The following is a 12,967-nucleotide window of genomic DNA, read 5'->3' as shown; positions in this document are numbered from 1 at the left end:
TGTCCATCCACAGGGTCTGATCAAATGCTCTCCTCCCTTAAGCAGCCCACTGCGTCCTTTGAGAAGCCTGCAAGAGGCCAGCCAAGGACAGCAGAGAAGGCTATTAGTTATAGAGCCGACAGCGTAGTGACAGAACATTTTAACTCGTGGCAAAGCACCCTAACACGCTTTTGGGGGCTTTAAAGGAGCAGATAATGAGCTGAAAAAATTTATAAAATACACATGCTATCTCCCACCATTCTTCTTATAGAAACAGTTCAGCAATGCAGTGAATAAACACACATCTGAGGCCCAAACAGATGTTATGTCCAATTATTTATCGGCTGGTAGAAAATCTTCGCAGTCCTGGGGTCTGTTTCCTAAAAGCATCACAAAGCGAAGATGATCATAAAACCCTCGTTGTGAGTCTTCGTACACTTTTATTTTCTAAAAGCATCGTAACTCCTCAGACTCGTAGATTACAACTTTGCCCTGCTCAGGTGCAACGGCAACGTGATTTATTGAGAGCCTTTACGGTTTCGCTTTATTTAATAATTTCGCCTATGCTGTTATCAAGACGACATGTGATTGTGGTGTTTTATGCAACACGAGTGAATGTCTTGAGCCAGTACATAAATAAATAGACCTGGAGGTTTAAAAAAAAAAAAAAAAAGATATGGAAAATGGAAATTACTACAGAAAAGAAGAATTTCTTTAACCTGCTTTTCAAGGACATAATTATAAAATCGTTGATTTGCATCGAATGGCCATGAATTGTGCATGCTCTCAGAATTTCCAATGCCTCTTCTTCATTGGTTATGCAAAAGCACCTTGTGTAAAGACATCCAGAACAACCTTCCCAATGATGTCTACATTACATTGGACGGAGGTGTAAAGCTACCGGAACACAAAATGAATTAAATACCGTATGTATTTCATCAATATTATTCAGTTTTGTATTTGCCTAAACTTACACCTTTAATATTATATTAATCTCATCCTGCCACGTTTCTTGTTCTTTAATTCTCTTGCTTTTAGTGAGTAATTATCCACATAATTTGAAGCTAGATTCAATTTGAAGATATTCCCTGCAACATGAACGCAAATGAAACGGGATACAAAATAAGATTTACAGCCAACTAGTATATTGACTGCAACGTCAACAACACGAGTTGATTTGACCACATCAGAAAAAATTCATTTACAGGTAAGTAATCAATCACACAAAAATAATAACCTCACTCGTTATGGCTGGCATTAGAAAACACGTGTCGGTTGAAAAAGAACCATCAGAGGCTTTAACAGACATTTAGTTTTGACTCTGAAACATCCTCATAGGCAGAGGAGCCAAACTGTATCTGGATTCCTCCAAGGGAAAAAAATGGCAGCCCTTTTTGCTTAAAAATAAAGCAATATTAAATAAATAAATATTGCAGCATTTGCCCATCTCTCACCTAAGCCATATAAGGAACGGAGCTAGCCGAGGCTACCACATTGACTATGCGGCATGTTCGGGGCACATATTACATGGCTGGCCCTGCGTACATTCATATCCACGACTGAAGCGTATGTGCCCTGCCGCAGCTGTGTGCTGCATAATTAATGACGTGTCAAGAGTTCTCCACTAGCTGGCGTCTGTCTGTCAGCAACGCGTGTACCCTGTCCCTCCCCATCCATTCCCCTTGAATGGTAATGACTAGCCACCGCGCGCACACGTACAGTCCCAAAGAAGAGCTCAACTCAAAACCGAAAACACATTAACGCGCATCCTCATAATTGTGCATGTGTGTGTGTGTGTGTGTGTGTGTGTGTGTGTGTGTGCGCGCTCACACACAGGCGTGCGTGCGCCTATCCGCACTGCCTTGAAGAACTCCTGTTCGGTGTCTTATGACAGGCCGTCAGTCTGCTGTTGCAGCAGCAGTAGTGCCGGAGTCCCTGGGGAGGCCTCTAAAAGCTCACAGGGTTCTGGGGGTGGGGAGCCCAGACTTAGTGAAAGCTTTTCCATGTTCATCCAAGCCAGCTCCGCTTCTCCTCCTCCTGCTGCACCGACTCCACCGGCCTCATTCCGCAATCCAAATGCAGAGAAAACCCACTAACCCCTTGCCCCTCACCACCCATCTCTCTCTTTGCGTTTTCCCCATTCCGTCGCTGCGTCTGTCAGTTTTTCCCAACATCTCTGTATCTTCCTTTCCACTTCACCTCCTCTCTCCCTCCCTCCTGGTTGTTACTTCTCTTTCCTCCCCCTTCTGGAATCTTGCATCTGTCACTCGCTCCGTACGTCTCCATCTCTTCTCCCCAAACTGTCATCCTCACCCCCCCCCCTGCCCATTGCTCCCTGCCCATCCTCCCCACCAGCAGAGCAGCATATCCAACAGTACATTAACCTCCATACATCTCTGTGAGCTTCACCAGTAGACACTGCCCTCACTGGGAGCTCCTGTCACACTGCGAGGAGACAATAAGACACACTCCCCCTTTCACACTGACTGAATCCTGAAGTCTCTAAACGGCGCCAGAGGCTTTAGCCCTGTAGCACGGGGCCCTGATGGTGGTCCTGGACTACGAAACCTGAAGAGAAATGTAGCACATGAGGATGGAAGCTGTCACTGAGCTGATGAGATTGGGAAGAAGTCACAATTGTGAGAGGGAGGAGAGAGATGCGCACTGAAGCAGCAGCTGTGGTGACAAACATCGCCTGAGGCATGAAGGAGCGTGCGGGAGATTCGGCGTGCGCGTGAGCACTTGTTTGTGTTTGCGTCCCTGTACCTCGAATTCTAATCAGCCTTAATTATGAGCTGAGGGGAAGCCCCTCATGGTGTGATTACGAAAGAGAAAACTACGTAGAAATGGGTTTGAAAACAGTTGTTTTTTTTCCGTCGCAATGAATGGAGAAAAGAACCTGTTTGAGGGTTGGTTCATCCAAAACACAGTCGAACATATCGCTCACTTCTAGTTCAACGCTTCTGGAATCATGCTGGTTCACTTTCCTGAGAAAGAGATGAGAAGATTGATTGATATTTTGTATGTTAAATATGGCGCTGTAGACAGGAGACAGTTAGCATATAGCTTAGAGACAATTGGCTAACTGCTGACCTCGCTCTTTCAGAAGGTTACTAGCCAAGTGTAAGAAATGACTTGCTGGAGTCACTGGTCACTTCACTGGTGCCAGGCTACCTGTTTCCACTTTCTTTCAGTCTTTATGCTAAGCTGAGCTAAGCTAACTGTTTACTGGCTGTAGCTTCATATTGCTTTGATCATCAAATTAACTATTTTTGGAGACTATTCTTGCATTAAATGAGAACGTGGGATTTTTTAAGGGTCCATTACATTGTCGGGATGCCAAACTGCTTTGTGAAAGTGAGCCCCCGTACAGACATATACACATAAGGGTGGTACAAGGTCAAATGGATTGTTTTAATGTTGGGAGCACCATAAACAGTATTTAATTCACCTGCAATAAATTGGGGTGAAAACGTTCACAGTTACAAGTTTTGAGAATTTCCCAAAAAATAAATAAATACATGAGGCAGCGATTTGACAGAAATGTTACACAAAGCAGGTAATCGGTGTCCACAAAAAAGGGGTATGAATAGGTCAAGATACTCTATGTGTATAATTTATATGCATGTGTCTCATTTCCCTTAGCTGTGACACTGTGGGACAATTATTGAGTATTTGTGCAATGAGGGAGCCAAATGTGACTGAAAATTCTAAGATGTATAATTGAAGCTTTTAATAAATTCCCTTGTGTGTGCGTGTGTGTGTGTGTGTGTGTGTGTGTGTGTGTGTGTGTGTGTGCGATTGTTTGACTGGTATGTTGGTCCTGTTCTTGTTTTTCACAAAGTTACTTCAATAAGGGCTTTTAAAATTCTGTACTTTGTGTGCTTTGAGTTTTAAGGGAATTCATTTTCTTTTTTTGTGGACAGAGATATCCATCAATTTAGAACAAATACCTATCTAAAACCTAACCTTGATATGATTGATGTGATGAAAATAGAAATATTTAAAAAACGTACTCCACAACAAAGAAATGTTTCCGACCAAACGTATTAATTTGTAGAGCTTTTCAGCTACCGGACTGATGAATAGAATCGGCTTGCACAAATCTTTCGTACGTTTTCAAAGATTCCTCCTTTGATGGACATTTCTGTGTTTTTTTATGACCTGGGACACTCACAAAAGAGAGTAAAGTGAGAGAGGGAGACAAAGAGTGAAAGGCAGAGTACTCTAAAACACTATGGAAGGTAATGAAATGTGTGATTGCCTGGTCCACGCCATTACTAAGGGACGAGGTCCTCAGAACCCTCTGCTGCAAAACGGGAAGGATGATAAGTCATTATGGTGAGGTGCGTTAACACTTTCTCAGTAGCTTTTTACACACGCACACTCACACGCACACACACACACACACACACACACACACACACACAGAGACACACACTATTCCCCTTCCTCAGATTCTCAGAGCAGCACCATGAGGAAATTCATTTACTTTAAGGCGAGCAGTAAAAAGGACGCCTCGTAAAAAAATAAAAAAAGGTCCTTTATGTGCAATCAATACCCGAACCAATGAGCAAGCAGAGAAGCTCCGTTGGCTTTGCTCAAACACACGCACGCACACACACACACACACACACACACACACACACACACACACACACACACACATACACACCGAGAGAACTGCCATGACTTTCTATTAGCTCGGCCGCTTGTCTCCTCAAGGACACCCCACGAAAGGTTCAAACGGGTTATGAGAAAGGTGCTGCTGCTATAGATTAGACATATGGCGGCTCTAGCACAACCACCAGGATGACAGCCTTTCTTGGTTTACTTGAATCACCAGCACTGCAAGAGAAAACACACACACGTGAAAAGGATCCAAAGTCTGGAGCCTTATCACAACGTTGTGTTTGACAGCTCTCCGTGCATGAGGGCCAGCAGTGATACGGTCTTTGCTATAAACACAGGCTGACTTAATACTCGGTTGAGCTATCCTACCCTATTGGATGTTCTGCCTCGGGAGTTTGTGCAGTGGTAATTTGGATGTGGCATGGTGCCTATAAGGGGAAAAATGCCATGCTGATTAATACGGGGTAATTCCCATACTGCTGCAACTGCAGTTCAAATCCTCCATCGGGCCATTGGAAGAGGAACAAGCTCATTATTCACCATGGAGTGCAAACCCACACAGGCAGACGCACCAATGGACACACACACACACACACACACACACAGTGAATATAGCATATATATGATATAATATTGTGAGCACTGAAACATCTCAGCGTGTACCGATGTTTCGCTGTCAGCTGTTTTGTCGGGGGTCAGCAACTGCAATCTTAATCACCGTTCTACTGCTCTTTTCTTTTGTCCTTCTCTGGAAGAAAATAAAACACTTCCTCTCTTTATTCCGCCTCTTCTCCCCGTTTCTCGTCCCTTCGTGCACATTTCAGTCAAAAGGTCTTCGTGGAGCTATTTTTGAGGAGTGGAACTGAAATCAAGGCTTACCTGTCTCGCATCTCTTCCCCGTAAATCCCTGCTGGCAAACGCAGTTGTTAGGTGAGACGCAGGTTCCCCCATTCTGGCACAATCCGTCACACATAGCTAGAGGTAGACCAGACGAGGAGAGCCATTACTCACAAAGATTAACGAGCATTAACTATGTAATTAGACGAGCAGCAGCATATGTATTTGCATACAGAATAAGAGCTAATTTGGTGAGTTGATTCATTACCAGGCTCTCGCGATATTATTTCGCTTGATTAATGCATCTCACCAAGGTTAATTTTAAAATGTTCATTATCCATGGATAGACCGTTAGTTAATGTGTCCCCGAAACACAGAGACGTCATTGAAGTTGACAGAATGCAATGGAAATAAATGAAATGGATACACAAATTACACCCCGCTTCCCGAGAATAAAGAATAAAGAAAGATGCCCCTATCCAGTAAAAGGAGCAGCGCAGAGTGCTTCAGATTTTGTTATGGCGGCACTCCAACAATTCAGTAATGTTGATTATTTGATTAACAGAAGAATGATCGGTAACTATTTTGATAATCGATTAATCTCTTTAATCAACTCTTCGTCTTACTCAATAGAAAACGGAATCATTCTAGTTTCTTTTAGCCTGCTGATTGGGGAAAAGAAGTCATTTGGCTTCAAGAAATTGTGAGAGAGAGAAAACAAAAACGGTTCCCACAGGAAGATAAGTACTCCCGATGACAAGGAAAGGGATCTTTAGTCGGAAAATAGCTGCACTTCCCGTTTATAAATAGATTTCTAATCAAGGGATTGATTAACCGGCTAAGGTCAAGTCAATTTTCTAGTAAGAGCATAGATTACAAATAGAGCAACGCACAGAGAGAAGCTCTCATTAAACCTGGGTCACACAGGGTATTACCACATCATGGTTTTCATAGTGGGGATATGAGGTTGGGGAACTAATTTGAGAAGATTCGCCTATGGAATACGGCTGAAATAAACAAACTGCTCACTAGAAATATCCTTAATTGGGACGCTTTTGCAGGCCATGACTGAATTATTTTGTAAGATTGTATGTATTTTGTATTTTTCACAGATTACATGGTGCTCAGTTGAAATGGTTCCCTGTGTAAAAGGGAAGGTGGTCACAAAACCCCAAAAATTACATCACACATACAGTGTAGAGCCCTGTGTGAAGCAGAATATTTAACTAAAAGTCAAAAGATATCTGTGTGCACAGTTACGTTTGGGTACATTACAGTGAGCTAGGAATAGGTGTGTTTCATAGCCTTCCCATTTCATGTTTTATTGCTCATTATATGACAATTTAAGGATGCCACGTGTGAGCAAAATGTCCTTCATTTCTGATAAATTCTTCTGTATGGATGATTTCTTTTTATAACTTGAGCTATTTCTTCTCCGGAAGAGACCCTTTTTTATTTTATTTTTCGGGTCATATTTTATCTGTAGAGGAAAGACCTCGCTTGTCTGACATATGTTTCACCGCGGCGATTATATTTTGAACAGGGTGCTGCTTACCTTTGCAGACCGTCCCGTTGCCAGTGTAGCCCGGCTTACAGGAGCAGCTGTGGCCTCCGACCATGTTGAAGCACAGGGCGTTCTCATCGCAGTTGTGGAGCCTGCTGAGGCACTCGTCATGCTCTGGAGACAAGAAACCACACAGCAAACAAGCTTGTAAATGTAAATTCTGACAAAAGCAAGTAGAAAAAAATTAAACATCATTATCCTCCCATCTTCACACGTCCATTATCCAAATAAACAATAAGAAAAACTCAACGTTTTTTCCTTGTATATGTAAGTTATGATCGACCCGGCTTGTCATCTGTTTTACTTTCCATTAAGAAAAGCGATTTGAGAGTCAGTGTTGGATTAAATGACTTGATAGGTAGACAGCTCCGAGTCCGGTGACAGACAGCCGACTGGAGGACGAGCCGTTTCTCTATCTCTCATCGCGAAAAAACATAATTTCAGATGTTTTCCTGTAGTTTCTTGTTCTCCTTTTGGCACAATATGCAGCATGGATTGGTCTCAATTACGAAACTGAGTTAACGACTGACAATGCGCTCCTGCCCATACATGCGTGCAGTAATGAGGCGTCACATTTTCGCAGTCACGAGCCACTGGTCTTTAGTTTGAGTGTTGTACAATGGCACAATTGGCCATTAAGTACCAGGAGAAATCTTTTCTGTGAGTTTCACACAAGCATTAACGAAATGTCCCCTCAGGACCGCGACTCCCGAGCGCTCATCACTGGTGCTGCTGTGGAGTTAGTGCTATGGTGTGTTATGAATATCCCACTGACAAGCTTGACTAATGGCTACAGCCCATGACGACATGCTGCATCCAGCTGGAGAACAAATCCCTTCACCTCTATCTGGAGAGGAGACAAAAATCAGGTGGTTAAAAATAAATTATGTAGTGAAGGCCCAGAGAATAAATCGACTCCTAGAAAAATCAAACAATCGTGTCATGCTAACGTATAAAGTCAATATGGAGAAAAGCAGAAAGCAAGCCCAAACAGCTGCAGTGTGTGAAAAAAAAGGAAAAGCAATACTCGGTGACAGAGAAACCTGAGAGACAGTTACAAATTACAATATATATTTTAGTGGTGTAAAAAATAGGTTGATACATCATGATGGAACCATAAAGTCAGATAGTATCCACTGAAAACAGCACATGAAAGGATTATGATACCGGGTGTGGGATTATAAATTCATACAGTGTACATTTTAATGTTTCTCCACAGAGTAATATGTGTTTCTATCACAAAAATTGAACTAAAACTGTTCGGCGTCTTTGTTCCCATAATATCCTCATGCAGGATGGATAATGCAACCCAAATAATGGAAAGTAGAGCATTAAGGCCACAGGTTGCTAATGGTGAATCAAACTTCATTTTTTAAGTGGTCTTCTTGTCATTATACATCCCATATCTTGTGTTACCTTTAAAATACAGAAGTGTAATGAATGATAAAGACTCTCACACGTAATTGCCATTTTGTACAGAAGGGAACAAAAAGGTTTATTATAAGGAGTATTATATAAGCTTATTTAAGCTGCGAGGGAGATGTTTTCTTATATTTTTATGATCAGAGCAGAAGAAGTGTTCCTCAAATGTTATTGTCATGAAAAACATGATCTGATTCCTGTGGATTTCTGTTACCAACTCCGTTGCTGTGTTTCAAACGTGAGTGCTCTGACTTACTGAACCATCCTGGCCTCATTTTGGGGCGTCCATGTTTGTTTCCGTGGTGAGATGTCTCATATGTTTTGATTTTTTTAAGTGCCTGATGCAACCAAGATACGCTCACTGCAAAAGGGATGGAAATTCTCTTCCGATGCTGGCTCAAAATGTAAACTAAACAGGTGAATAATTGTAAATCATTGAATGTTTAATCACAACGGCAGATCGTTATCCCTCTGAGACACACGAAAGAATAAAAAAATACTTGACTATGACGTGTTTGGAGATTCACATAAAGAATGCTTTCTGATATACCGAGCACCACGTCAGCTGAAGTGCAGGAAAACTTTCTGGACTTGTTTTAACCTTCGGAAATCTATCTTGTGTAAAAGCTCTGTATCCCATCAGGACCCAAAATGGACTAAAGTATTTGGAAAACATTTAGTAATTCATTTTTCTTCTCCCCATTTCGTATTACCATGTGTTTACAGTGCGGGGAGAACTTTCAAAGGACACGCAGTCAAGTGAAGCTCTTAGAAAAGGTTAAAACTCTTGGAAAAACACGAAGAGAAAGATTTCACTGTTAATCTGGGAACAGCGGCTGGCACTCTTTCGCATTATTTAATGGAATTTCTTGGCCACACTGCGCCTGGCAGGGAAATGAAATACATTCTACTCCATTTCCTCTCGCACATTTTGTTCAGACATTAAGCAGATCTCAGGAGCCTTGCTCAACCACAGAGATGCAATATGTTTTGTATGCAGTACATACATATTGGTACATTTCCCACAACTTGGGGCTTCTTAAATGCATGCACGTTCGAGGACTGAAAGAAGGCACCTGAAAGAGCGTGCGGATCAGGAATGCGAATGCTTGTTGCAGGAGACCTGAGCCGCATCATCTATTTCCCTGCCATCCTCCAATCCATTATATCTCCTGAACAGACCGTGGGCTCATCCAAATTGAAAGTGACATTGTGATGAGCTCCGCCATCGAGGGTGTGATGTATGTGTGTGGTGTGAGATGGATTGAAGGGCACTTAGGAGGGCCCGCTGCTCGGCTCCTGTCGCTGCATCGCACTCCCGCCTGCCGTTGGGCAGAATTAAAGTCGGCTCATGGGTATATAAAGACAGTAAGGAGGGCACAGGGGAGAGGAAAGAGAATATGGTCCTTTTTTTTTCTTCTTCTCTTCTTCGCAAGGTCACATCTGCCAGAGCAAGGGAACAGCCAGCCGTCAGTCTGGACAGACACGGCAGCAGAGCCGCCAGGTGTTCTGTGTGTGTGTGTGTGTGTGTGTGTGTGTGTGTGTGTGTGTGTGAGACAGGTATTTCCTCGCTGACTGCTGCTGCTCGGGCTTGCTGACAGATAAACAATCAATTATGAACAGTTTGTCACCAGGGATCTCTCTCCGGAGCATAGCTGTTTCTCCTCCTGCTCGACTCCTTCCACCTTCTGCCAAAACAACAGCAGCCTCAGCGAGGTCTGACCTCAGGCTGCTTTTCCTGAAAACACCGCAGCCTCGACTTGAACTTCACATATACAAAGCCTGTAACGGACGAGGCTCTCGTGATACCTTTGTCAGGGGAAACTAGTCTGTAAGGGCGACAAAGAGGATGGGAAATGATACTAAAGCGCAACACGGTGACAGATTGCAGTGCATAAAATTCTGATTGTCTGGACAAGCGATGCAAAATCCAGCTGTTGTTTTCACTCGGACAGTTGGTGGCGGTAACGCATCAAGACATTTAGCGATGTGCCAATGAAGGAAAGTACGAAGAAAGCTTCAAAACTCGTAAAATGGATATAAACAATGCAGGTTGTTGTTTTTGTCCTCGAACTGGCTCTGCAAAGAGAACATCCATTTAACCTGTTTATTAGACATCAAGGATACACATAATGGGTTTTGGTCAGAAAAAAAATGTTTGTTTACAAGAAAACTCCAAGGAACACCTTTTTTAATGCCAAATCTTTAGCAGCATTAACTTCCTATCAGCTGCAATTAAAGTCCGACTGCCCATGCAACGCTTAAATCAGAGCCGAAAAACGGAAAAAGAGGCACAAAACTCTGTTTATCCGACCCCCACCTGAGTGGTCAGGCTGAAAGTCTTCTTTTCTGATCTCTGTTGTTGTCAACCCCCCTGCTCCACCTTTGGCCCCTGTCCATCCTTTCATCCCCTTCTGCGGCCAGCCCTCCCTCCATGCCTCTGCCTCAGGGGCCCAGGTCTGGTTATCACAGGATTAGAACAAGGACACACACCCTGCGTACACACAAGCGCACGCATGCACATGCACGCCTACCATATACGCACACCTCAGGACAGCCTTCTGTAATAACATTCAAAGGACAACCAATCCGCTACCTTTCATGGATTAGCTGCTAATCTCACAGAGCAAGCAGCACCTCGGGCTCTTTGGGGAAAAGACGAAGAGTAGGAAGAAGGGGAGGAAAGAGGAGGAATCTTGACCTTCAAGATCGAGGATAAAGTGTGAGTCAAAGAAGGGGGCAAAAGAAAGTTTAGGATGTTTCTTTCGCTAAAGGCTCCACTAGAACCCGTGGCGTGCCTGGACATACATATAATTTAAACAAGTACATGAAGTCCACGTGTTCCCGGTCTACCACCAGCTGGGATCTGGACCTGCCACCCCTCTCGCTGCAGGTGGTCTTGATGTAAAATACAGACTTCTGTCTGAGCTCGCTGACCCCCTGACAAGCCGAGGAGAAATATCGGGCTCCATGCAGTTTGTCCGGGCTTAAATCTGCGGATCAGTCCTTTAATCCACTATCCTACACATAAACACACGAGCCATGAAATGAACTAGTCAACTTAATCCTCTTTACCGGGCAGACGGGTTCTCATACGACACTGTAATGCATTTGGAAATATGGGACATCAATACTGGGACATTGTTTCTGCTGAATTTGCGACTTGTTAATTGGTGAAAGCCATTGAGGATGATAAAGATGCTCGTACATCATGCGAATGTACAATGTCAATAGGTACTGAAGAGGGCGGTTTAATGTTTCCTTCCACAGCTGCAATATTTCTTCCGGGCAACTTAGTGGAATCAGCACTCCCTTTGGACTCTTTTTAAACAGAGGCAGATGTTCAATCGCTATTAATAAACAGTAGATTCCTGCAGCTACGAGCTTAGCACCTTCCCTTTAATTATTGTCAATTGCTGCCTCCAGAGAAAGAGAGGTAACAATAAACTGTCATATTAACACGTATGAGAACAAGCAACCTGGTGAGTGTGCCATTTTTATACATGTTGTCCATCATTCCTGTCAGGTTGAGAGGTGATGTGTGGCTGTAGTATCGAGCTGTATGTGATGCCGGCTGAGGTGGAGCTGATAGTCGAATAACTCCGTCGGGAGACTGCGATGGCAATTTGACTGAAGCAGGGAAAAAGTCATTACGTCAAGCCACTGCATAAGCCTTGGTTTAATCACACAAATTGACTTTTATAAGGAGACGCGTAGCTGTGTATTCCACCACAGTGACTTAAAGGCATTTTAATAGGAAAGTACATAAAATCTAGTGACATAGTTTAATCCACCGGGTTTGAGGGCATTAATCTTCATTGTGAATCACAGGAATGAGCACACAGTGGAAGAAAGACAAATGAGTAAAACAATAAAATTTGCCCGCAGCTCAGAAGATTAGAGAGAACACGGTGAGTGAAATCACATAAGGTACAGTGGCTGCTAAAGACAATATGGAAACGACTGAGTAAGCAAGGAGGGTTTCTTTCTCTGAATAAATCACAAGAGCACATGAAAGGGGATGAAATATCCTTTCCTCAAGCTCAGTGCTGACTTGTTTATGCTTTTCAAAAGCCGGCTCATAAAAAGACACAAGTCTCAAATCCTTATAACTATGCTCTATTATTTCCTGATTTCTATTGACAGGGGAAGATGGAAGCTCTACGGGGGTCCCAGATGTAGCAGGAAATGGGAGTTTTCACCGGCTGTTCGTTGCGTTGCTGAGTCTTGAGGCTTTATTTCAAACTCCAGTGGCACGGCAGGAAGGCTGTGGGCCTAAAGCCTCCGGCGCAGGCGGCGGCCGGCCCCTCCACTCCGCTGCCTCTGAATCAGTTTGCATTGGAGCAAATTGCTTTTTTAATTACTGACACTGAGGAAATGTTGCACGGTCCCTCCTCCTCGGAGATGATGCACACGGGGAGCTACTTAGCAACGTGCTTCATAAGCTGCAAACAACTGGTGAGGAATGAGGCGAATGTATGAAAGGATATTATTGGGTTATTATAGATGAAGGATGGAGACATTACATTATGG

The 12,967-nt window shown here is 43.3% G+C and overlaps 1 protein-coding gene across 1 annotated transcript in view; it reads right to left on the bottom strand.

Moving 5' to 3' along the window:
- nell2a (neural EGFL like 2a) overlaps positions 1-12,967 on the bottom strand; it is a 68,258-nt gene that overhangs the window by 14,123 nt on the left and 41,168 nt on the right. The window contains exons 14-15 of the mRNA XM_034535346.1: positions 7,004-7,126; positions 5,491-5,586 (exon numbers count right to left, since the gene is read on the bottom strand). Coding sequence (XP_034391237.1) covers positions 5,491-5,586; positions 7,004-7,126 — 219 coding nt within the window. The remainder of the gene's footprint in view (positions 1-5,490; positions 5,587-7,003; positions 7,127-12,967) is intronic.

This window comes from Cyclopterus lumpus, chromosome 6 (assembly GCF_009769545.1).
Source record: "Cyclopterus lumpus isolate fCycLum1 chromosome 6, fCycLum1.pri, whole genome shotgun sequence".
Lineage (NCBI taxonomy): Eukaryota > Metazoa > Chordata > Actinopteri > Perciformes > Cyclopteridae > Cyclopterus > Cyclopterus lumpus.
This window is presented reverse-complemented; position numbering and strand designations above follow the sequence as displayed.